The 26,829-nt window shown below is 47.2% G+C and overlaps 1 protein-coding gene across 3 annotated transcripts in view; it reads right to left on the bottom strand.

Annotated features, from left to right (window-relative positions):
- Positions 1-26,199, bottom strand: part of RGS7 (regulator of G protein signaling 7) — a 132,304-nt gene extending 106,105 nt beyond the window's left edge. For all 3 annotated transcript variants that reach the window (XM_070401168.1, XM_070401169.1, XM_070401170.1), the window contains exons 1-2: positions 26,023-26,199; positions 25,014-25,136 (exon numbers count right to left, since the gene is read on the bottom strand). In XM_070401168.1, coding sequence (XP_070257269.1) covers positions 25,014-25,094 — 81 coding nt within the window. In that variant the 5' untranslated portion in view covers positions 25,095-25,136; positions 26,023-26,199. The remainder of the gene's footprint in view (positions 1-25,013; positions 25,137-26,022) is intronic.
- Between the last annotated feature and the right edge of the window lie 630 nt (positions 26,200-26,829).

The raw sequence follows: 26,829 nt of genomic DNA, 5'->3' as shown, positions 1-26,829 counted from the left end.
AGAAATTCATTAGCCAACAACAGGGACCCTGTCACCAGGGGTATTTCCTCCAGGTGAAATGCCACCAGGGTAATTGGCCAATCCTGGGAAGAACTACATCATAAAGCTGGAGCTACTGTGGGTCTATCAACGTTAGGGCTAAATTCTTGACATGGGAACAATTACGGTAGTAAATGATCAATAGCTTGATTTCATAAATCTTCAAGTCCCTCCGTAATCTGGATTTAGGGAGTTGCAGCATTTGAAATGTGTCCTACTCCTGCGAGAGAGGGTGACGGCGGTCCTTTATAAAGACAGCGTCAGAGAAAGTAACACCCAAGTGGCCGAAGTGGCGCCCACCACAGTCTGAAGGTGCCCAAGGAGATGGGGAAGGGAGAACTCTAACGCGTTGCAAAGTTTAATTACCGCTAGACCTGAAGCAAGCACTGAAACCTGGGTGTGCTATCACTGTAAATGGCGAAGCAATCTATTAATAGTTTGGGGAAAAGGTCAACCAGAAAAACCACCAAAATCATGTATTAAAGGGAACGGGAGCAGCACCGAAAATTCTTCAAGTCAAGTCTCTCTCATTCGTTTCCCATTGGACCTGCCACCAGCCCATTAATTGAAATAAATTCGCTCCCCTCCAAGGAGAAGTTGGTTGGACCGCATCCAATGGGACATAGGAGAGCGCTCGCAAAATAATTCAAAGTCATTCAAGTCCAGATGACAAAAAAAAAAATATCACCTCCTGATCGAGGATCGCTAGGGAAGACCGATATTAAATGTCTAATCACAAAAAGAATTAATTACAAACTCGGAGAGGGTCAGGAGTCCTTGATGAGGGAGTTTACATTATGTCTGAAAAGTTGAAATAAAATCAGTGAGTCCCAGTAGAGTTGGCCTCATTGACAGCTACCAGTTCTTTCAGCCGCAGCTTAAACAGCTCACCTCAGACACCTGCCCTATCTCACTCCTCCCAACGAAATCAGGGTTTTCCACACATTCCCTGATGGAGTCTTCCTCCCCTTCTCTCTCTCTCTATAGCCAGTAAACACATCCCCAGGTGAGGATGGAAAAAGAGAGAGAGAGAGAGAGAAATACAAGCCCAGCCATGTGGCTCAGCAGTTGAGCACTGACCCAAGAACCAAGTGGTCACAGGTTTTATTCTGGTCAAGGGCACATGCCCGGGTTGCAGGCTCGATTTCCAGTAGGGGGCGTGCAGGAGGCAGCAGATCAATGATTCTCATCATTGATGTTTCTCTCTCTCTCTCCCCCGCCCTTCCTCTCTAAAATCAATCATATATATACACACACACACACACACACACATAAAAAGAGTCAAAAAAGAAAGAAATAAGGGCTAACCCACCAGAGCTAATACAGTTCCAGAATGTTCCTTTCTAACCTCTGACCCTCCTAGGCCTGTTAACAGTTTCCCTGTTTTCCAGGCAAGTTAAGTGTTTGAGTTATTTTGCCCAGTTACCACAATGACCATGCCATGTGTGTTACTTAAATGATGGGTCCATATTTTTTAGCTCAGAAAATACCGCTCTCTCAGCTGCTAGAATAAATGCAGAGGACTTACCGGCAAAGAAAAGCGTGAAGGTGAGCGATGAGAAAGCCAACTGTCCAAAGGCTTCTTGGCCAACCTCCTTCCTGAGAGCTTTGTATCTAAATTCCATCAGCGGCTCTGGCTGCTATGGCAACAGGAATACTTCGGAAACGATTTGAAGGGAGTCTCACTACACACCCCGCATCTTTTTGCAGGAAACAGGGAGGATTACGAGACTTAATCCACTCTCAATTTCAAAACACAGCTTCAGTTTCCTTCCCTGACATCTACCGATGCTCACATTTGCAAATAACCAATCGATAGCAATGAGATGAGGACGTATTAGCGGGACGGAGGAGCCGCTCATTTTCTCCCCTAACTTGGTGAGGGAGAAAGGCTGTGAAAATAAAACCGCAGCCCTTGGCAGGCAAATCAGGATTTGTTCCCCTGTTGAGTGTGGAGTTTGGCTTGAACGGGTTTTTACTGAAAGAGTCTCTTGTGTTTCTCGTGATTTAGATATTGTGTTTTTCGGCTTTGTTCCGAGCGTGGCCAGCGAAAGCGTTCTTGTTCCTCTCCGATCTCTATCTGCAATTTCCTGAACCAGTCATTTCGAGAGGATCGTGGAAAACCTCCCAAACACCGTGAGTGGGCCCCAACAGGGCACTCACCCTCTTCTGCCCTAATGAATTGAGAAGTGGGTCAAGGAAAACTTATTCAATTCACTGACCTATTAGTAACGCCACCCGGAGGAAGATTCTAATGGGAATTCGGTGCAACCAACCAGCAAGGGAGATGAACAACACGCACACACACACACACACACGCACACACGCACACACACACGCACACGCACACGCACACACACGCACTCGGTACAAAAAGAAGCATCCGCTGGTCCGGAGAGCATCAGTTAATCTGGTCCTTCCTACTGAGCCACGGCAGACAGGAGGCTTTCAATAGATTCCTATTAACTCACCCAAAGGTCGCCGAGGAATGCTAAGAGAGCTTTCGTTATTCATTCAAACCAACCAACAGACACAGGTGTCCTTTAGGAAAATGAAAATCTAAGGAAGGAGAAGAAGAGAGGACAGGCCAGCCATCACCCGTTGTACGGCAAGCCTTCTGCGGGGCCCCGTCCATGACCGACATCAAGGCGTGAACGTCTCTGCACTGGAATAGAAATTCCATCCACGTGGGATCCTCGCTTGTGTTGTGTCTGTGCCGTGTCTCCCAGGGCCCGCCCTGTCTGACTCAGTTCAATGGCCAGTCAATATTTCTGAATGAATTACTGATGAATGGGATGCCTTCCAAGATCCAATGCTCCCCCCAGGTGTCCTTGGTGAAAGTCATAGGTTCCCCGGGCCTCAGGGTACAGATAGAGGAAGCAACGAGGAAATGTGGTCCGCTCTCCACCTCATTCCAACAACCGAGTTCACTGTTAGGGTGCTAGGCTCCAAGGGTGCGTGTGCGTGGGCACATCCTGACCTGAGGGACATGAGGAGTAAGTGAGAGCACAGTGAACTTGATTTTCTTTCAAGGGCCCCTTCAGACAGCGATGCCACCAGACACAGTGCTGCTGCGGGTGCCAGGGAGATGAGAGGAAGGGGTGAGGAGGCACTGAGTGCTCTCTCCAGCCTGCAGCCCAGGGCGGAGTGACCGGAAGGGAGAAACAAGGCCAGCCCGGCCGCCCGGTCAAACCCCGTCTAGTCCATGGAAGACAAAAGTAGCTGTGATCCCATTTTGGTATTTAAAATAGAAACCCCCCACGACCCCCCCCCCCCCAAAAAAAATATATATATGTTAGCTTCCAACTCAGCTATATTCTAATGCTTCCATTTTGTTTAACTTGTTCATTGCTAAGGAATATGGGGGAAAAACAAAGCAACCTGGTGTTTTTGCACTAAGGTGTGTAGGGCGCCTGGATGAGGTAGACATCCGCCCTAGGACAGAGCGAGTTGTCTTGCATCAGCTGGTCTATTTCTTGAGAGACCCGGAAAGGACTGTGCTCACCTAGTAAGTACATCCGAGGGCGTGGACTCCGTAGCTAAGTAATCTTTAAGATTCCTACCACTTTCCTAACTGATTTGGCTCAGTGGACAGAGCGTCGGCCGGCGGCCTCGGGTTTGATTCCGGTCAAGGCCACGTGCCCGGGTTGTGGGCTTGATCCCCAGTGTGGGGCGTGCAGGAGGCAGCCGATCCATGATTCTCTCTCATCGTGGATGTTTCTCTCTCTCTCTCTCTCCCTTTCCCTTCCTCTCTGAAATCAATAAAAATATATATTTTAAAAAAAGAAAAGATTCTTTTTCCTGGGCCAAACCCTGAATCCAATCCGGGACCCTGAGAACCCACCACACTAAGGACCACACTCCCAGCCACCCAGGACTCCGGTGATGGGTTTGGGCTGGGGGAGAAGACCATCAGTGGCTCTCCACAGAACGAAGTGTGCACCCTCTATAAAACATCATGGAGCAAACACCTCGGTTGTAGACATCATGGATGCCCCTTCTTGGATTATCAAGGTTTCAGACTTCTTGCTGCAGTTGTTGGATATATTTTTAGGTCCTGAATGTAACTCACAAGGACAATAATATCATCATATCCTTTGCCAGATAGTACTTGGCAGGAGACACTGATTCAAAGGCAATCGAGGCCTTGGCTCTCCTATGTGAACTAAATCCCTTTCTGTGAATTCCACGTAAAAAAACCACCTTCTGCCTTCTCGATGCTCTAACCCATTTTCCCTTCTCAATCAAGAGTTTGAGTATGATGTTTATTCCTCGGGTAACACACTGGTCTATGTATTACAGGCATATCCCTTACCACCAAGACTTACTTTTTTTAAAATATATTTTATTGATTTTTTACAGAGAGGAAGGGAGAGGGATAGAGAGTTAGAAACATCGATGAGAGAGAGACATCGATCAACTGCCTCCTGCACACTCCCTACTGGGGATGTGCCTGCAACCAAGGTACATGCCCTTGACCGGAATCAAACCTGGGACCTTTCAGTCCGCAGGCCGACACTCTGTCCACTGAGCCAAACCAGTCAGGGCGCCACCAAGACTTTATACCCAAAGAGCAATAATTCTGATTGCAAAGGGCCAAAGCAATACATACATATGGACAATAGGTTAAAATTATTAAGTCAGTATTGGAATCCAAATAGCAAACACAAATGGAAGATCTCCGTTTTGATAATAAAATTAAGATAAAATTATACACATCTATAACATTTTGCTTCGTTTAAATCCTCACCTGTGGATATTTCTCCATTGATTTTTACAGAGAGTGGGAGAGAGAGGAAAAGACAGAGAGAAATATCAATGTGAGAGAAGTACATCGATTGGTTGCCTCCTGCACCTGCCCCAACCAGGCTAGTGCCACTTTTTTTTTTTAATTTTTTTTTTTAATTGATTTCAGAGAGGAAGGAAGAGGGAGAGAAAGAGAGAGAAACCTCAATAATGAGAGAGAATCATGGATCGGCTGCCTCCTGCACGCCCCTAATAGGGATCGAGCCTGCAACCCGGGCATGTGCCCTGACCAGGAATCGAACCGTGACCTCCTGGTTCATAGATCAATGCTCAGCCACTGAGCCACAGCAGCCGGGCTCACTTTTAAGTATAAAATAAGACTTGGATGGAATATATTGGGTGGATGGCCTCCAAGAGCTCTCCACCTTACAGAGTCAGATCTGATAGCATTTTAAAGTATTCTTAGATGCAGGAGGCACTTGCCAACATTTGAGAGCTTCCATATGAACACCTGCAGGATTGGACTGCTGTTTTAAAAACAGAAACAACCAAAAATCTGTGTTATTTTTATTTTTTTAAAATATATTTTATTGATTTTTTACAGAGAGGAAGGGAGAGGGATAGAGAGTTAGAAACATCGATGAGAGAGAAACATCGACCAGCTGCCTCCTGCACATCTCCCACCGGGGATGTGCTCGCAACCCAGGTACATGCCCTTGACCAGAATCAAACCTGGGACCCTTCAGTCCACAGGCCGACGCTCTATCCACTGAGCCAAACCGGCTTCGGCCTGTGTTATTTTTAAATCGTGATAAAGCAGGAAGTGTTTGGCTATTCAATGAGCTGCCTAAAAGGCTGCATGGGCTCAATCCTTTAAAAATACATGGCATTTGACTTTCTAACACCGAAGTGAAAAGAGATGATCAGACGAAGAGCACTGAGGCGTACAGGACTCCAGTAAGACATCGGGTTCATTAGCGATTCCTTTTTTTCCTCCAAGTGATTCATCAGATTGTTAAAATGACGAAGTGAAACAGCAAAGCTGCCAGAGGAAAACCATGCAGACAGGACAGCACCCACAGGCACCTCCTATCTTCTAGAGATTGGAGTCTGAGTCCCGCTGACAACTTGAACGTCATCGACCGAGAATATTTAATATGAGAAACCTAGTAGGTTTTCCATAAATGTTAACTTCCTCCTCCATTTCTAGAAGAGCCATTTAATGATGATTTATTGTCATATTCTTTCATTTTCTTCATGTTCTACGTCCATAGAATGTAGACATGAAATACTGACATTAAAAAAAAAATACAGCCCAGCCAGGTGTAGCTCAGCAGTAGAGCGTCGACCTAGGAACCAAGAGGTCACCAGTTCGATTCCCGGTCAGGGCATATGCCCAGGTTGCGGGCTTGATCCCCAGTGGGGGGCGTGCAGGAGGCAGCCAATCAATGATTCTCTCTCATCATTGATGTTTCTATCTCTCTCTCCCTCTCCCTTCCTCTCTGAAATCAATAAAAATATATTTAAAAAAATACAAGAACACATGAAAATATCATTGGTATCCGTTAAATGTTGATATTTTTTTAGATCTATAAGAAAATACACCAAAATAGGAATGTCACTGGTGTGTCTAAATGCAGGGATTATAAATAGTGTTTTATTTTATTTTTTTCTATGTTGTCCAAGTTTCCATTAAGGTCATGTATTACTGTTGGGTTGGAGAAAGACAAGTGTTATTTTTAATTAGGATAAATGAAAAGAAAGAGATCCCAGCCAGCATGGGTCAGTGGTTGAGCATCGACCTATGAACCAGGAGGTCACAGTTCGATTCCCCGTCAGGGCACATGCCCGGGTTGTGGGCTCGGTCCCCGCTGGGGAATGTGCAGGAGGCAGCCGATCCATGATTCTCTCTCATCATTGATGTTTCTATCTCTCTCTCTCCCTCTCCCCTCCTCTGTAAAATCAATAAAAATATATTTGAAAAATTTATCCAGAACTCAAGGATTATTTCATTTCTGCACATATCACACATATCCACTATCATTATTTGATAGTTTTAGATGTTGTAAGATATTGGTTGACTCTGTTCACCCTATAACTGATATCAGAAGTTGTCTGAGTGAATATAGATAGCACTTTATCTGCCACTTGTTTACTTTCCATATAAAAAAGATAATGAAAAAATTCTGATGCTTGAATATCCTACTTGAATAAATTCAAGTTAAACAGTTTACTATTACCTGCCACCCTGAATTTAATTCTCAGCTGCATGCATTGCCCTTAATGGGTGAACTGAGCCATGATGCTAAGCAACCCCTCAGACATTCTTTAAGATCTGACCACAGAAAATGTTAAGGTCCTTATAACATTAGATGGTAATACCGACATGATTACTATTAAAGGTGCTAGGCCACTACATTATAGAGTAGCTAAATATCAGTGCCATATGCTCATACTGTCAATAGTTTTCCTTTCCTCTAGCAAAAATGTTCTATAAAATGTGAGATAAAGGTATTATAACTCATGAATCCCCACCAGAGGAACAAATACAAATAGAATCACAATTCGCGCGCAGACCTTCAATTGTTATGCTACGGTCTCAGAATACTCTGAAAAACAGAAATCAATTTGGTAGGGCTGAGAGAGAAAATAATTACTAAATTCATCTGACAGCGAGAACAAGATGTAAATCTTATCGAAGTAGCAAACAAAAGCCACGGCATTTTTTGTTAATGTAGTCATTTAAATACCGGATTTATTCTCATGCAGCGCAACCCTCAAACTACTCTGATATTTTATTTGGAAATAAAAAGAAGTTTAAGAACCGAAGCATCTGATTATGTGATAAAATGTCTTGATAATATGTTTCTGTGGTTATATTAAGTGCCAGTGAATACACCAGGTTTTGGCTAATGCACAATATCCTATATAATAAAAGGGTAATATGCAAATTGTCCCCTCGACCGGGAGTTTGACCAGGGGAGGGTCTGGCCCACCAACCGCTCATGGCCCCTCCCCTGGCTGGCCGCAGCCCCTCCCCCAATTGCCCCCCTCCCCCATCAGGGTGTGCATGAATTCATGCACCGGGCCTCTAGTTTTAAATACCAACAGATGTTATGATCATTTCTTTCTCTCCACCAGCCATGCATTTGCAAAACACACCTCCCTCCTGTGAACCGGAGAGGTACCTGTCAGACCCTGTGTCCCCCACCCACCTTGCTGAACAGGCCAGCCTGGGGGATCAGTTCTAAAACCACGACCTTCTCCTTCCCCTTTGGTCCCGTGATAAGAATAAAAACTGGGCCCTCACGCAGGGCAGCCAAGGCACTCATTAGGCAGTGACAACCCTCTGCCCAAGCATTGAAAGATAAACGAGGTAATCAGATTCCAATCTCAAAAATTTGGAATTAGACAATCAGGAGAGAGGCAGTGTCCTTTAAGGTTCTGAGGAAGTACAAAAGGTGAAGTACAAGGTGAAGACAAATATTTTTAAAAAGCAAATGAAAATGCCAAAGACAAGTAGTAGTAGATACTACTTTATGGAGCTGGCCTGGGAGCTGTCCAAGGTCCTGAAACCCTGAGCTAAGGATTGCTTACAACTATCCTGAAACAGAACCCAAACTCCAGTACAGCAATCATAATCTGCCCAGATCCTGTGGGCAGACTCCAGAAGTTCATAATAATGTAACTCAAACTGCTCTCGACAGACCCCTGCAGCAAGGAGGAATAGGCAAACAAGAGCCCGTGGGCAAGAGGATCTCTCTCCTTTGTGGTCACTGGCAACCTTCCTACAGAGACCACCTGGCAGGCTCCACAGCATCCCGCACAGATCTTGGGTTTGCTGCTCCTGCGTGCGCGTGTCCCTTGTGTTGTAGGACGACATCCCGCTCACAGGCCACTATCACTTTGCCTCCCTTAAGTTAGCAAAAGCATTGAGAGAGGGGGAAAGACAGAGAATATACATGTCAATCATACAGAAAAATGTACTAGTAAATTTTCTCCTCTCTCCGGGCAAAATAGGATGATTTGAAAAAGCCATTACTTTTTTTTATTGATTTGAGAGACAGTGGAAGAGAAGAGAGATATAAATATAGATAAATGATAGATAGATGAATAGATGATAGATAGATAGATAGATAGATAGGAACATCAATCTATTGTTCCACTTATTTATGCATTCACTGTTTGACTCTGGCATGTGCCCTGATAAAACAAACAAATCCCTTTGCCACCTCACCCAGCCAAGGGTGGCGTCCCCAAGAGCAATTAGCTACCTCGGAAAAGCCATGACACTGTTCAAAGCCCTGGCAACCTCAGCTTCCCCTTAAGATCTGTACCCAGACAGAGGTGCCCCAGGAGCCTCAGCTTCGGTCTCGCTGCTGCTTGGAAAAGACTTCGGGTGAGAAGGAATCCCTCGGTGTGAGTACATCAACTGAGTGAGAAGCAAAGAAGCACCTCTTTTCGTTCGCCTTCTTCTTGGGGCCCCCGGGAAGGCTTGGATAAGGCAGAGCATGTCTCGGGGCGCATCTGGCTTCTTCCCCATTTGAACATCCGTTGATTAAATGTACGGAACCCTCCAGCTAGTCTCATCCTCTCTCCATTTCACTGTTACAGCCTTGCTCCACGTCTGCCCACAGAGGCTCTACCAAATTCTACATATATTTATGGTTTATATTTCACCGTGTTATTTAAAATACGCATTTGAAGTTTATTTAAACTATTTGTATCATGGGTGTTTTTTTTTTTTTTTTTGGTAAATGTAATTTTATTGATTTCAGAGAGGAAGGGTGAGGGAGAGAGAGGTAGAAACATCCATGATGAGAGAGAATCATAGAGCGGCTGCCTCCTGCACGCCCCACACTGGGGATGTGCCTTGACCAGGAATCGAACCGTGACCTCCTGGTTCATAGGGCAACACTCAACCACTGAGCCACACCAGCTGGGCTCATGTTTTATTTATTTCTTAAATATACGGCCCGTTACAGAGATACATTACATTTTAATAATTAGGAATTCCCAGGGAAGCAAAAAAGTAACAGTAGAAAAAGTGGCATCGAGCCATAGGTACAGGTAGGTCCTTGTAATCCGTGCCAGGCCACCCTTTACCATCTAAGGCCGGCCACAGATATGACCCCTGGACGCCCCAGGGTCAGAGGGGAAATACAACAGCCTGTAGGACATACGAGTCATGAATAAAGTTTGTGAGGATCAATCTTCTCGGTATGGGGACATTCGTATTATAAGGATAAAGGAGGTGAACAAAACAGGCTGAAGAGGAAAAACATTTTTGCTGTTGAAATTCTGCCTTAAATAATGGGTCCCATTACGTAAGTCATCACGGTCACGACAGGACTCGCAGGATCACAAACCAGATCCCCACAAAACGCTTGTCTGAGAAGCTGTGTCCTTCAGGGGTAAAATGTGACAAGAACACGAAGGCGACAGTGCCATGGTGGGAAGCATAAAAGGCCACGGGCTCCTGAGCAAAAGTCAGACGTCGTACCAAATAAATTTGCTCCGATGTGTTTAGGTTCCAAGCCTACACGCTGACAGGTATTTTGATAGCTGCTATGATTGAAATTGCTACAGGGAAAATAACTCTGCATTCGGGATCTGAAAGTCTTTCAGATCCTCTTCCCACAAGTAATTACTTCCATCATTTCAGGTTTTTGACGGAAGAGGCTTCTTAAGGTGTAATTATCACATTATCGCACTGACGATAAGGTAAAGTGACCACGTTTTTCAAAGCAGAAATAAGGATATATGGCTGGAGAAATTCTGTCTGCATTTGGAGACGTGTTTGGGTAATAGATTGCAAGGCGCATGTGTGTTAAATTCCATATTGCACTTAATGGCTCCTTTGATGAAAATGTTTATGAAGTCAGGGCTGCCGCACTCCAAAAATCTAAAGTTAGGCTTGGCTGAAGGTGGGTTCACTTTACAGGCTGTTAAAAATAAATAAAGGAGCCCCCTACTTTTTCACAGCAACGTATCCATGTTAACATCTGATAGGCGGTGGGTTTCTGTGCTCCGAGCCGTGACTCTGCAACTTGCTAGCAACCCTGGTTTAATCACTCAGCATCTAGAACGTTTTACCTCCTCATATGCAAAAGGAAAGTACTGAACTACGGCCCTCGCTGGTTTGGCTCAGTGGACAGAGTGTCAGCCTGTGGACTGAAGGGTCCCGGGTTCCATTCCGGTCAAGGGCACAGACATACCTTGGTTGCAGGTTCCCCGGCCCTGGTTGGGGTGCGTGCAGAAAGCAACCGATCAATGTGTCTCTCGCACATCGATGTTTCTCTCTGTCTCTCCCTCTCCCTTCCACTCTCTCTAAAAATCAATGGAAACATAATCCTCAAGTGAGGATTAACAACAACAAAATTATTACTCCTGTCCTTCTTCTTACTATGACTTATCCACTTTTACATACACTAAAACTGAGTTTTAGATCTGGCAATCCTTTTTGCTGTTTTATTTCTGCATTTACTTATTACTTTTGATTAATCCATCGTCTTTCTAACACAGCGGTTCTCAACCTGTGTGTTGCGACCCCTTTGGGGGTTGAACGACCCTTTCACAGGGGTCGCCTAATATAATTATATATTGTTTGTGTGATTCATCACTATGCTTTAATTATGTTCACTTTGTAACAATGAAATTGGGGGTCACCACAACATGAGGAACTGTGTTAAAGGGTTGAGGCATTAGGAAGGTTGAGAATCACTGTTCTAACAGGAGAAATATATATAAACAGCCACTCATGGGGAGGGCTCAGGGCAATTTTAGAAGCAAGCCAGAGGTTGGACCAGCGAGCGATGTTTCACAGAGAAACAAAATGAGCAGCACAGCTTGGAGTCAGGGAGTCGTAAAGTGGCTCTCCATTCATTCACACGGCACAGAGATTGATGGGAATGCCCAGAGGAAAAATGATGAGCATCAAGGAGAAGCATCAATAAAATGCAGGGGAGTCTGGCGGGAAGAGGAGGGATTTTCTGGGCCCGGGAAGGTCAACACTTTCATGGACGGAGAGTACAATCTAGTGTCGGAAACTGTTCTTGGGCGACTTTCTCTCCGATCTCCTCTCCCACCCACTGCACCCTCAGCCTCCACTCCAGTCCCTACATTTCTAAGGGATTGACTTTTCAACATTTATAAGAGTACCATGCAGTTTTATTCGTTTTTTTAAAATATATTTTTATTGATTTCGGAGAGGAAGGGAGAGAGAGAGAGAGACAGAAACATCAATGATGAGAGAGAACCATGGATCGGCTGCCTCCTGCACGCCCCCAGTGGGGATCGAGCCCACAACCCGGGCATGTGTCCTGACCGGGAATCAAACCCGGGACCCTTTAGCTCACAGGCCGAAGCTCTATCCACTGAGCCACACCAGCTAGGGCCCATGCAGTTTTAAAAGTAATAATAGGATGGGTAGTAAAGGAAATTGCAAGCACAGGACTGGAGTTAAGTGAAGCATCACCCTGTCAGCGTTTCCAGAGAAGGCTGACAGGTAGGAAAATGAGTCTGTCATGTGAGACAGAGCGAAATGAAACAGACGCATTAATCCCGGGAAGAGAAGGCCGGGAAAGCGAGGATTGAGGTGTTCACCTCGGTGAAGTGTTCTTCCCTAAAAGCAGCGGTTCTCAACCTCCTGGCCCTTTAAATACAGTTCCTCACGTTGTGACCCAACCATACAATTATTTTCGTGGCTACTTCATCACTGTCATGTTGCTATTGTTAGGAATCGTCATGTAAATATCTGATCTGCAGGATGGTCTTAGGCGACCCCTGTGCAAGGGTCGTTCGACCGCCAAAGGGGTCGCGACCCACAGGTTGAGAACCGCTGCCTAAAAGCCTTCAGACATAGGCCATGGAAACCCAGGAATATGAATCCGCACCGCGGGAAAGAGCCCCAGAAAACTAGATTTTACATCGATGTCAGAACGAACTTATTGTGCTCTGAGCGTCTGACCATGACCTCCTCCTGAGGACGGGAACTCCTGAGGGAGGTCAGACTGAGGGGAGCCCATTCCGGCTCTAGCTGAGGAGGGAGACTCGAACTGGCCGTTTTCACAGCCCCTTCCCTCTTCACACCCAGCTTAGGAAGGATCTGGAACAACAACGCATTTCATGTGGCCTCATCCGTAATCCTGACAACGTCTGAGACTGAGGTTTCTCATCTGCCCCCCACAACAAGGATCATCACCCCCACAGGATAACTGTGAGGGCTAAAGTGAAGAATATTCGTAAAGGCACTTTGTAAATTTGCAAACACTGCTTAAATGTTAGACTATGGCAAACCTTTTACTATGCCTAATAGTCATGAGTTGACTCCTTAAATCTCGATAATTTAACAATTACTTAAAGGTATGCACTATATATTTTTTAATATATTTTTATTGATTTCAGAGAGGAAAGGAGAGGGAGACATAGAAACATCAATGATGATGAGAATCATGGATCGGCTGCCTCCTGCACGCCCCACACTGGGGATGGAGCCCGCAACCCGGGCCTGTGCCCTGACCGGGAATCGAACCCTGACCTCCTGGTTCAGAGGTCGACGCTCACCCACTGAGCCACACACACCGGCCAGGTTCCATACTGCAGTTTTTTAAAAAGCAGTATAAGAAAGCCCATGAATTTTCAGTTTTCTTTGAATGCAACGGCCATTCTATATCTTTTGTAAAAGAGGAAATGACAATAAAAAGGGAGATGTCTTGGCAAAAGGCCCTACCGGTAGTTCTAAAGTCATTTCAAGAATCATTGTTCCTCAACGCTGCTGTAATATACGCAAACACCAAAGAAAGCAAACACTTATTTCCACAAGCATTATTAAATTATGACATATTAGGAGTCATTAACAATCAGCAGGCAGGGTGCTGGGTTCTGCCAGTCTGGCGATCCAAACAATCAAAAAGAATATCCATGGGGCAATTAATTTTCAGCACAGTGATTATTCCAATCTCCAAACTACTAAGTAGGGCTAAACCAAATGAAATTAAAGAGCACAGCAAGCAACTACCGACACTTGTAAAGGACAGTCTCCAAATCTGAAAGATGAATAACATCTCTCAGGTTACTGGGCAAGAGGGAAAAGTTATTCCCGCACCCAGATCCTATTTGTTTAACATATTTTTATTGATTTCAGAGAGGGAGGGAGAGGGAGAGAGAGAGAGAGAAACATCAGTGATGAGAGAGAATCATTGATCAGCTGCCCCTTGCACGCCCCACACTGGGGACCCAGCCCGCAACCAGGCATCGAACCGTGACCTTCTGGTTCATAGGTTGATGCTCAACCACTGAGCCACACCAGCCGGGTCCAGGTCATATCTTAAAAACTTAGCTCTGCTTGGAGGTCAGCTTTCTGTCAACTGTACTGCCTCCTGCAGGCATAAACACATGCACGTTTCCCATTGAGAAATTAAGACTGAGACCGATTTTCCAAGCCAACCAGCTAGTCCTGCTGAGCAAAGTCAGAACCGGAGACTTTGGATTAGTCCAAAGGGTACTTTCAGCTCGGGGGGGGCAGGCACGGCTGCTTAATGCTCCTGGACTTGGAGCAAATATGACTGGTAACAACTCAAGTTACATGGCAAAGTGCAAAACTGCCATTTTTGTATTGGTTTGCAGAACTACTTAATAATAAAACATCAGTCAACAAAAGCGTTGTCTGTTGTTCCTCCTTGCCCAGCCGGTGTGGCTCAGTGGTTGAGCGTCAACCTATGAACCAGGAGGTTCGGTTCAATTCCCGGTCAGGGCACATGCCCGGGTTGTGGGCTCCATCCCCAGTGTGGGGTGTGCAGGAGGCAGCCGACCCATGATTCTTTCTCATCACTGATGTGTCTATCTCTCTCTCCCACTCCTTTCTCTCTGAAATCCATACACACTTAAAATATATATATTTATAGGTTCCTCCTTGGTAAAAGTATATCACTCTGCTGAGTAATGCTGATAATGGAGGAGCCCATGGAGGAGTAGGGTGTAGATGAGAAATCTCTGTACCTTCCTCTCAATTTCGTTGTGAACCTAAAACCACTCTAAAAAGTGAAATCTTGAAAAAAGAGTAAGAAAGAAGTTGATTTTCCCTAACATAAAACCTGATGCAGCGAGACCAGGTCGGAAGGCTAACCCTCAATCATCGGGGACCCAGGCCCAGTCCCTGTTGTGGCTCCTCAATCCAGCTCCCCACTCCTGGCCCCGATGACCGCTTCCCCAGAAGCAAGAATGAGAAAAGGAGAAGAGGAACGTATAACCCCCTTTTTCAAAGGGCACTTCCCACATACCAGCCACACCTCTTCTGTCCCCATCTCTTTGGCCAGGATATACCACGTGGGCATGCCTGGGAGCCTGGGAAAAGCCATCTCTATTCCAGCGGCCGTATGTCTGGGTAAAAATGCAGAATTCGATGATCACAGAAGAGGAGGAAAGGGAAGATGGAGGAGGGGGAAGCTTACCTCGGCTCATAAAGTGACAATGAGCGCTGAGTCACACAAATCCAGATGGGCACCAGTAAGTGAGGTAGTTCCTAACAAACTTCCAGAGTTAAGAGCAGCACACGAGTTTCCAGGCGGTAACACAATGCTAGCTGATGAGGAGAGCTGGGATCCATTCCCAGCAGATAAACCGCTTCTGATTGAAGCCATTAAAACTCCCATCCCAAAGGACCCACGCAAATCACTGCACAAAAACCAAGGTTTCAGAGGAACGGAGGGATTCGTTGGAAATTTATCTTTCTACCCTGATCTAAGTGAATAGAAACGTTTCTGGTTATATTCAAATAAATCTTTTTTTTTTTTTTAACCTTCAGCATACAGCGAACACTCTTCACTAATATTGTCCAAACTTCAGCGCACTGGGAACAAAAGGGTGAGGGAACGAAAGAAAGGTCAAAGACAGACAATGAATGTTCTCATCTTGAGAGTCTGGGATATTTTTTGAAGCATTTACAAGATTCTTTAAAAGATGTAGGGCTGCCTGCCCCACCCCAATACCTCCAGAAGCAGTTATTTCATAAAAATAAAACTGCATTTATTTCTCCGTGTGCTATTATTTTATGAATAATAGCGTCGTCGCTGCCCTATAGACATACTAAATATACATCCTAAGTGATATATATTTTCTGATATTTGCTTCAAAAGAATCACTGGGGAGAGCAGAAATGAGGAAGTACAAGTGAACCAGTATTTATCCACGGTTCGTAAGTGTTGACATTATGTGATGGGTACATGAGGTCCTTTGTATTATTTCTTTACTCTGGTATTTGTTTGAACTGTGCCGTAATTACACATGTTTAAGGACTACTTATTGTACATTAGCACGTGAAACAGTTTTAAACAAAATCACTGAGAACCAACAAATTCTAACGTTTCGGCAAGAAAAAAAAATGTTTAAAGGAAGTGCTCCTCAGATGTTGTCACTTCCATTTATGGAGAAATCCAGTTTTTTTTTCCAGGTTTTTATTAATAACTCGAGGCCCGGTGCACGGATTCGTGCACCGGTGGGGTCACTCGGCCCGGCCTGCGCCCTCTCGCAATCCGGGACCCCTCGGGGGTTGTCGGACTGCCGGTTCATTCACTCACTTGTACATTTACGCAGTCACTACTCAGGGACACCTACTATGTGCCATTTTTCTAGGTGCTGGGAACACAGCAGTGAGAGACAGGTGTCTCCCCTTCTGGAGTTCACCAACTCTGCCACCAGCTCCCGAACAAGCTTGGGCGTGAGTCCGCTGGCATGAGTCATGGGTATCAGCTTTCTCTTTATAAAACTGGGATGCTAATGACCAACACGCAACATTATTTTAAGGAAGACATGCCGCCCTATACGTCCAGGACCTGACACAAGGTTAGCACTCGACAAATGGCAACGATTCCAATGAACAATAACCCGAACGTCAAGACACTAAATACTATGTGTATACATAGTTAGAGCAAGCGACAAGAGGCATTCATTTCCAGAGGAAATGCCTGTAGGAAACTCCAGCAAGAGAAAATATTAGGAATAACGTGTTCTGCGTTCCTCTTCATCCCTCCAATTCCTGGAACCAAAGGCTTAATGTCGTTTACATAATATCCAAGAAGAAACTGTGACAGACTTGAAAGATATATAAGATAACATCTCAACAGGCTTATTAAAAAGCAGCAGCCAGCTCTACAGGACTAAATAATACAAGACAGAACATTGTAAGTGTCATAAAAACATGTTACCAAAGCCTCCTACGGAATCTGCTTTTCTCAACTACCAGAAAGGCTCCATTAAAGGCGGCGAAGCTGTCCACCTTTTTCTCTTTATTCAATTATCTTCAACATATGGGTCCCCCAGGCACACACAAAGTGTTTAACAATAACAGGAAAATAATAATAATAATTAGAGCATGTACCAATATTAATAATTATTAGCAGTAGGCATTCATTGAGGCTCTAATATGCATTAGGTTCTACAGGGGAAACTTTGCCGAGGCTATCTCATGTTATCATCAAACAGCTGTACGAAGGAAACATTTTTATGTCCCATCGCTTTTAAAAATATATTCTTACTGATGTCAGAGAGAAAAGAGAGGGGGAGAGAGAGAGAAATATCAATGATGAGAGAGAATCACGGATCGGCTGGCTCCTACACACCCCCTACTGGGATTGAGTCCGAAACCTGGGCATGTGCCCTGACCGGGAATCGAACCGTGACCTCCTGATTCATAGGTCGAAGCTCAACCACTGAGCCATGCCGGCTGGGCTATTTTCCATCATGTTATAGGCAGGGAGTCTAAAGTGAAAGAAGTGAGGTGCTAACCCACAACCACACAGCCAAATAGCAGCAGAACCAAGGTTTGAAACCAAGATGCCCATGGCGATGCCCACACTCTCCCGTTGCAGCATACTGAGTCCTAAAAAAAACTTGTACTTGATGATAATCACCAGAATAGACCTAAACTAAGAAGACTCCTCAACCGATTCATACATACATACATATACATACACACTAGAGGCCTGGAGCATGAATTCATGCACAAGTAGGGTCCGGCCAGCCCGCCAATGGGGGCCGATAGGGCTGGGCCGGCAGGGTTGGGGGAGGGAATGTGGGAGGTTGGCCAGCCGATTCCACCACAGATTGGGGTGGAGGGCCGATCGGGGCCAGGCTGGCCATGGGGAGGTTGGGGGGGGCCAATCGGGGCCCCAGTCAGGCCAGTTGGCCGTCGCAGTGTGCGTCATAGCAACTCGTTGTTCCGTCGTTCTGGTCACTTGGCTTTTCTACATATAGATATTTTATTGATTTCAGAGAGGAAAGGAGAGAGAGAGAAATAGAAACATCAATGATGAGAGAGAATCACTGATCGGTTGCCTCCTGCGCATCCCCTTCTGGGGGGGATCCAGCCCACAACCTGGGCATGTGCCCTTGGCCAGAATCAAACCTGGGACCCTTTAGTCTGCAGGCCGACGCTCTATCCACTGAGCCGAACCAGCGAGAGCCTCAACCAACTCTTAAGAACCCAGCCAACACTGCAAAGCTGCCATTGCCCCAGAAATTTTTGCAGAAAACAAGAATGACAGCACATCTTTCATATTATTGAAAGAAAGGAATCACCAGCCAAGAATAATATATCCAGAAAAGTTACCCTTTAGCTATGGAGAGATAGAAGCTTTTAGATGGGCCCCTCGGCCACACTTGTCCAGCCTGGGCCAGGTGGCAATTTTAATGGCGCTGGAATCAAGTTCATGGTTGCCTTTTAGAGTCCCGATGCCCTGAGCTCCTTGTTAATTGAATAGGATACCATACAAGACAAAGGGGAATTTGAAGGAGAATAAGCTAAATATTTATACTGCCTTGTCTGAATGGCAGAGAGAAGCAGGATTTTTTTTTCCCCCCTAAGGATCTGGCTACCCACGTTATCACTTACAATTATCTTATAATTAGATTGATATTTTGCAACACAGAAATCTGTAACCCTGACATTTAAACGCCTGCTCTTCACTGATGGGAAAGGGGGAGCAGAGACCAATTATTTGTGTCGCTTGTTTGGCAAAATCCTGTTTTCAAGGAGACTTAACATTTATTAAGCCACTAAACGGTCCAAATCTAAAATATTCCCGTCTTCTCGGCAGTGGTCACATTCCCTCACCCACGCCGCCTAAAAATACCGCTTCCCATCAGGCAGTGCAGCCACCGGGGCGATTAGAAGGCAATAAAGTCCCCGGGGTAGCCTCTGCTTTGTACACCCGCACTTTCCTCCCGTCAATCAGATTCGGGAAGGTTGGAGGTGAAAGCGAAGGACATAAAATCCAGGGCCCCGCCCATCCTCATCTGTCCCACAGATGGCACTGACAGCAGCAACTTGGGGAGGAAGAAGTTCAACCGTGGGAGACTCAAGTTCATGATCACCCCAAGTTCATCGTGAACGTGTTACTCATGACAGGTCTCTGTGTGCTTCTCGGTGGAAATATCTTAGCTGATGTTCCTATTCAAAACGCATGTCGGTATGTGGGTCACCGAGGGACACACAGGTCTGCACTTGACTCAGACTCAGGTTTACAGTATTTACAGTAGACGACACCCCTCAGTCCAGAAAGGTCCATTTTTTTTTTTGTTTTTGTTTGCAGTTTCCTTTTGATTTTATTTTTATTTTCTTCCGCACTGGTTTCGGGTGTACAGCCTAGTGGTTAGACAATCGTATACTATGCATAGTTCCCTTCGATATTTTTGGCACCCCAGCCGGCACAGAGGGGTGCTTTTAAATAATCTGGTTCAGAGAAGGCACTCCATTTTAACATTCGTTCAAAAATGGTTAGACATTTCTCCTTCTGCCAGTGCCTGCCTCCCCTCCCAGGCCCTGACTTTAGAAGCCTGAAGGCCAACAGCTCAGGCCGTGGAGACGATCTGTTTGCAAACATCCCTTCCTTGTCTCATGGGGCTTCCTCTTGCTATCACCTGTAACTATTGTTCACCCCAACACCCTGAACCCAGACAGATCAACATAACTAAGGTTCAACGTGCCAAAGGTGGCCCTGGCTGGTTTGGCTCAGTGGATAGAGCGTCAGCCTGTGGACTGAAGGGTCCCAGGTTCAATTCCGGTCAAGGGCACATGCCCGGGTTGCAGGCTCGATCCCCAGTAGGGGGTGTGCAGGAGGCAGCCAATCAATGATTCTCTCTCATCACTGATGTTTCTATCTTTCTATCCCTCTCCCTTCCTCTCTGAAATCAATAAATTTTTTTTTTAAAAACAAAAACAAAAAAAAAACAAAAGGCCCAAGGTTACTTTTTATGACGGTGTTTAATGGGGGCGCTATGGACACCCTCAAGGTTGACCAGATGGGATAATCCTGAAAGAAGAAACGCACCGAATTCATGTAGAAAATGTCGGCGAACTCGTCCCTGAGAGACCAGTCATGTCTGCCCCTCAATCTCTTCCAGAGAAGAAACGAGTTACAGGTGTGTCTGTTTTCACAGAATAGGCTGAGCTCAGGAACAGCCATCAGACACAATGTCTAGGTCAGTGGTTCTCAACATTGGCTGCACATTAGAATCACCTGGGAATCTTTTTAAAATCCTGATTTCTGGGCCTCATTCTCCGGAAATTCTGTTTCTTTGTGATGGGGTGGGGCCACAACATGAGTAACAGAGAAACAGAATTTCTGGAGGATGAGGCCCAGAAATCAGGATTTTAAACAGATTCCCAGGTGATTCTAATGTGCAGCCAAGGTTGAGAACCACTGGTCTAGGTCAGTGGTCGGCAAACTCATTAGTCAACAGAGCCAAATATCAATAGTACAATGATTGAAATTTCTTTTGAGGGCCAAATATTTCAAACTTAAACTATATAGGTAGGTATATTGTTAGTAACTTAATTAGGGTCCTCCTAAAGCTTAGAAAGAGCCACACTCAAGGGGCCAAAGAGCCGCATGTGGCTCGAGAGCCACAGTTTGCCGACCACGGGTCTAAGTCAAGGCGATCTGCACAGATGGTCCTCCTACTAAGGTGAAAAGCCCCATTGGGCATCCAGGTAAGAAAGGCCACTGGTCCCACCTTGCTCTTTAAGAACAAAGCAGTGTTAACCCTTAAAGACTAACCTCAGCCAGGAACTCATATATACCAACATCCTGGACCCCTTGGCACACTGGGGACCAAGGTTAAAGGCACCTGTCTTAGTGAGTGTCCATCACAGGTCCTCCAACGAGGTCTCTTCTCCAAAAGGCACCGCTCTCTCTCTTTTACATCTAATATGAGCAGCATCTTAGGCTGTGCAGAGCCGGCACGGCCATGGGTGAACCTGCGAGGGGGCGGTGAAGGATTTAGAAAAGACAGACGAGAGAATAAAGCTGGGGCTAGGTGGGCCGCTGGCCTCTCTGATGGAGAGACAGCACCACGGCCTGCAAGGGAGTCTTTATTTTGTAGCCAAATTCCACGGGGCAAAGTAAGGGCATGGTTACACAGAACTCAGGGGTTTCGAATCTACTCAATTACATGCACCTGATCGAACTTTGTTTACTTGCTGCACCTCCCACAGCCCATATCACTCAGCCACGTGGGCCCGCAGGTTCGGACCATGAGGTCAAGCTCACAACCATAGCCTTTGGCTACAATTGTGCTGGGACTTGCACGTGGCTTTGCCACGAGAGGATCATGCCCTCTCATCAGTCCCAGGCTTGAACCTGTCCAAACGCGGTAGCCGCTCTCCACAGCATAAATCAACAAATTTGGTAAGGTAAGTATTTTGTCCATATGGATTTAAAAAAAAAAATACCTTTGACATCCAATATTCTTCACACTCAGTGAAAAAGCTACTGGCAAACATCCGAGACGGAGCAGGCACCACCCTGACTGGGAGGTAGCATCACTCTGCCTGCATCCTTCACTATGGCGGTTCTCGCTCCACCTGGACGATCACACAGCTCCACCCATTGTCCACTGTCTTCCCTAACATCACCACGGAATTCTTCATAAAAACAGACAAACAAAAATCCCTGGAATTCTCCTGCTATTGGGAGGAGTTCCTATAATCCATATGATGATAATCCAAACGGAGAGAGACATCAGATGAACAATATTAATAAATGCACACATCTGAGCTCTTTGCTGTGTATTCCACTTGGGTAACCACTCACTGTTTCCTATCTCTCACAAGGATGTTTTTTTAATAGATTTTTACTGCTTTCAGAGAGAAAGGGAGAGGGAGAGAGAGACAGAAACATCCATGATGAGAGAGAATCATGGATCGGCTGCCTCCTGCACGCCCCCGACTGGGGATGGAGCCTGCAACCCCGGCACGTGCCCTTGATCGGAACGGAACCTGGGACCCTGCAGTCCGCAGGCCGACGCTCTATCCGCTGAGCCACACCAGCCAGGGCACAAGGATGTTCTTAAGGATCCCTCGCAGGCTACCCGGATAAAATGGACACAGTTTATGAAGATCTTCAGGGTGTGGAAGTCATCAGAATCCTGGCAGTAACAAGAGGCGGCCTGGCAGGGCAGGGGCAGGCTTAGTTCAGAACCCACTCTCAAGGACTCTGTGAATAGCGGCGCAGAGGTGGGGAACTGGCGAGAATCAATAGAACAGCAAGTTCTCCATGCGTCCTCTCGGCAGTTAGAGCACTGCGCTGGGGGACCGAAGGTCTTTCCTAAAACCTTTGATGGACTTCCTGATTCATAAGCATTTGTGACACAGGGCTTACTCTTTGATTCTGGGGAGCAGATGTACTCTCCTAATACATCTATTTGGCCTACGCCCCTCTCCAGATGAATATTGACAACTGCCTAAACTGAATACCCTTTAAAGTTAAAAATAAAATCTGATGATTCATAAAAAAAAAAAAAGAAGAAGAAAACGCGGCCTCTACTGAGAGGATATTACATGCGAAGACCACATGTGACACAAAAATCAGAGGCAAGGTGGTCACAGGAAATCCATGATGCCATGTTGTATGTGCACACAGACACGGACCACCGGACTTGGTAACTAGCAAACGGTAACCAAGGACGCTGCGTTTCTTAATATAACTTATCTGGTGGTTATTTGTACCGGAACTAGGTTATTTTTTCCCAGTGATGGTTTATCAGGGAAATCTTTTCTAAAAATAAATCATACATGTCATGAAACCTCAGCAAAGAGCGAATAAGAGGAGGTCAACACGACAAGCACAAGCAGTTCTAAACTTAACCAGCAAAGATAAATAACACTTAAAAAAATGAGGCATTGGATTTCTCCGTGAAGTCATTATAGCCTATTCATTTACAAGTAGCACTGAACACAATCTGGTGCTAGACAATTTATGCAGTAAATTCAAAATTAGCAACCGGAAGCGCAGATACACGAAATAATCCATTAGCTATGTCTTTTTCATTTATGTTCATGATAATTGACTAAATAAGACACATGGATGGATGTCCTATACAATTTATTTCTAATCAGGATAACTCAGTCGTCCGATCAATTCAGCCCCAATCTGTTCTGGGAAACATAGAAAAAATGTAGTCTGACCTATCTAGCCACTGTAATTTCACACCCAAAAGTTCAACTCTCCACAAGACACGCACCTCTAAGATAGAAGCATGAATGCTCATATCTTGCATAATACAAAATTCAGAATCACACCAAACAATGAAAGTCTTAGAAATTATTTTTAAACACACAACTGCCCCCCAAATAGTTCTTCTCAGAACCAACTCTGCATCGAATGAGCAAATACCCAGTTATTTCAATCAAGGTAGAAATACAACAGCAATCATTTAGGCTCAAGTGGATTCTTTTCTTGCTTTATCCATCTGGATGCTTTAAGGCTAAACCAGGCAATTAATCTCTTTTTGTTTTCTATCATTCTTCGCTGTCAGAGACACATAAAACTGTCTTCACAGACACACAACACAGTGCTGTCCCTGAGGCCAGAGAAAAAAACCAGCTAGCATCGGGTCGATGTGCCCATGCACTTTCACAGTAAAGCAGTGACAATATTCCCTCCACACATTCATCATCACCTCTGACAGATCCTGGGCCCCACAGGAGGGAAGTTTGGATTTGTCCTGATCCTCTAACTCAGGGGTGGGGAACGTCCGGCCCGCGGGCCGCACAAGGCCCACAAAACCATTTGGCCCGGCCCTGCCAAGGCATTAGGGGTAAGTTAATGAAATGTCTGCCTGGATACAGCAGGCTAGTGTTTAAGTTGATCATCCTCTCTATGGTGATCTTAGAAATATCCAAATGGCCCTGGGCAGAAAAAAAAAAGGTCCCCCATCCCCTGCTCTAACTGAACCATCCATGGAAACTCGCCCTGCCTGTTCAAGGAACTCATGCTAATCAAAGCCCTTAAAAACGTTCCTGGTTTCAAAGTATGATTTCCTTTTAACCATTGCTAAGGTTAACTAGAGAAATCTTGCCCAATACGCACTACAGAGCATACGCTAAAGAAAAAATAATAATCCAAGCATAAAAGGCAATAGAAACAAGTAGTATAGAAGTTGCATCAAGAACACAGCTTCCTTAACTTTAGTAATAACAGTGATTGGCACCAGAGTGAAGTTACCTGCGCAATCACTCCGAAGCGTGCACAATATTCAAATATATCTTTGTTGGAGTGGCTCAATATCTAGAAATGTGTTGCCGACAGCACCGTTGTCAAATGCAGAATGCTGTCAGATTGGTTTGTGGCAAAAACAACAACATAAAAAAAAAAACCCTCTGTTATATAAAGATCTATTTATTGGGCATATGGCACGATAACATAAATACCCACAAGCAAAATTATAAAAATAACACCAAATAAAAAAAATAATTTAGGCTAAGACAAATACCAGCACAATTGTGCGGTTAGGAGGAAAACCATTAAGCCGTCCACACACTCACAGACACACTCGCTCTTGCCACCGGGCTGCACAGCGGGCTGATTTTCATTTCTCACGGTGAGCTTTTATATTATTATAACCCGAATGCTTATAAGGACAGTAGAGGGAAAGCTCCTAAACGTTATGAAGGACGCTGCAAAGCCATGTGCGTAACACCCAAGGCTACGGGGGACGCTCACGTTTTCTGCTCTGGCTGAATACAGATTCCGGGCTGTGGCATCGCCCAGAGGTGTGCGGACACAGCTGGCTGCATCTGCATCTCTGACGAGGACACCAGCTTGTCCTCCAGCGCAGGCCCTGGGGTTCAGGAAACCCACCCGGGAACCAGAAAGTTGGTCCTTACTTTCATCGCCGCTGGGAAAATGCCCAGGAAGCCAGCTCCCCCCCTTTTTCCAAAACAGCCTTACCTTTCTGTACACCAGCATGTTGGGGGACTCGTCCGCCACCCCGTTGCTGGTCTGCCCGTAGTAGTTGTTCCCTTGGGCCATGTCACCCCCACACTGGGCCGGCTGTGGGGTGCAGGAGTCCGCCTGCAAGGGAAGGGTCAGGGGGACTTCAGTGCGCCCCGAAGGGCAGCGCTCCGGGCGGCCGATGCTCGATGCGCCCGCAGCACCCACCGCCCCCGCCCATCCACCTGGACGGCGCTCACCTGCCGGGGCTCCAGGAGGGGGGGCGGCCCAGGGACAGTTTGTTGTTTCCTACTTGGATTTCTATCCCCTGCACAACCCCCAGCCCCCGCCCCCCGCCCCCGGCCCAGGGGACTGACTGTAAGACGTGACCACCTTTGGGTGAAAGCACCTTTGCGCTACAGCTTCTCATGCAGCTGGTTTTCTGGAAACTCGTTTTTAAGAGTTTGCTGCTCAGCTGAGAAGAATCCCACGGCTCCCATGGCCACGCCAGGGAGTTTTCTCTCCCAGACCTGCCTGTCCGCTTCCCCTCCCCAAAGGGCAAGGCGCCACCCGTGCGCACACTCCGTCCCGGGTGTCGGTCTCGTGCCCCCCAGGCCCCCCCACCACGCGGGCGTCAGCGATGCCCTTCCCAGGGCAGGTGTGTCCCCCCCGCGCCCCCGCGCCTCCCCCACCCGGGGCTCCTGCGCCTTCACCTGCCCGCGCCGCCGGCCACCGCGCCTCTCCGGTCCCCGCTGCGCCCCGGGGAGCAGGGCGGTCCCGCCCGGCCCCAGAGAAGATCCGAAGACACCCCGGCCCCGGGCACCGGGGAAGCCCAGCCCGCCCGCCGGCCCTCGCCTCGCTCGCCGCGGGGAGCCACCCGCCGGGCAGCCCCGGCGCCCCGAGCCGACCGGAGGGAGCAGCCCGCGCCGCGGCCGCAGGCACCGGGCACCGCAGGGCGCGGGTGGGTGCGGGGCCGGGGCCGCGGGCTGGGTGGCGCCGCCTCCTCGCTCCGCGCGCCCCTCGTTACCTCTCCGCCAAGGTCACGGCCCCGCGGCGTCTCGCTCCCGGGCGGGCGGCGTCAGCGGGCGGCGAGGCCGGGCCGCTGCATCACACGCGCCCCCGCCGCTCCGGCGACCGCCACCCTCGCCGCCGCCGCGCGCAGGCGGCTCCCGGCCCGGCCTCTCCCTCCTCCGCTCCGGCTGCCGGCGCGGGGCCCGCCGAGCGCGCGCCCAGCCCAGACGCCCGTCCGTGCGCGCGCCTGCGAGGAGGCGGTCACGTGGCGCCCGGCGGCCGGAGGTGGCGGCCGGTTGGGCTCCGCGCGGCTCGACCACGCCGCCCGGCCGCCCCGCCGCCCCACCTTCCCTCCCCGGGGGAGACCCGCCCGCCCCGGTGTGCGCGCCGCTCACGGCCTGGAGATCCAGTGTAAGGCGGAAGGGAGGAAGGGCCATGGATGGATGGGGTGGGTGGATGGACGGGTGGACGAGTGGGTGCGTGGGTGGGTGGATGGGTGAATGGGTGGATGGATGGATGGGTGGGTGGATGGATGATGGATGGATGGATGGATGGATGGATGGCTGGGTGGATGGATGGATGGATGGATGGGAGGTTGGGTAGATGGGTGGGTGGATGGGTGGGAAGTTGGGTGGATGGGTGGGTGGATGGGTGGATAGATGGGTGGATGGATGGATAGGTGGATGGATGGATGGATAGATGGATGGATGGATGGATGGATGGATGGATGGATGGATGCATGGGAGGTTGGGTAGATGGGTGGGTGGATGGGTGGATGGATGGGTGGGTGGATAGGTAGATGGATGGATGGATGGATGGATAG

The sequence above is a fragment of the Myotis yumanensis genome, unplaced genomic scaffold, assembly GCF_028538775.1.
Source record: "Myotis yumanensis isolate MYYU_CA2020_CCGP unplaced genomic scaffold, mMyoYum1.0.hap1 SCAF_22, whole genome shotgun sequence".
Lineage (NCBI taxonomy): Eukaryota > Metazoa > Chordata > Mammalia > Chiroptera > Vespertilionidae > Myotis > Myotis yumanensis.
Note: the sequence above shows the minus strand (reverse complement) of the source record. Positions and strands in the feature narration are given on the sequence as shown.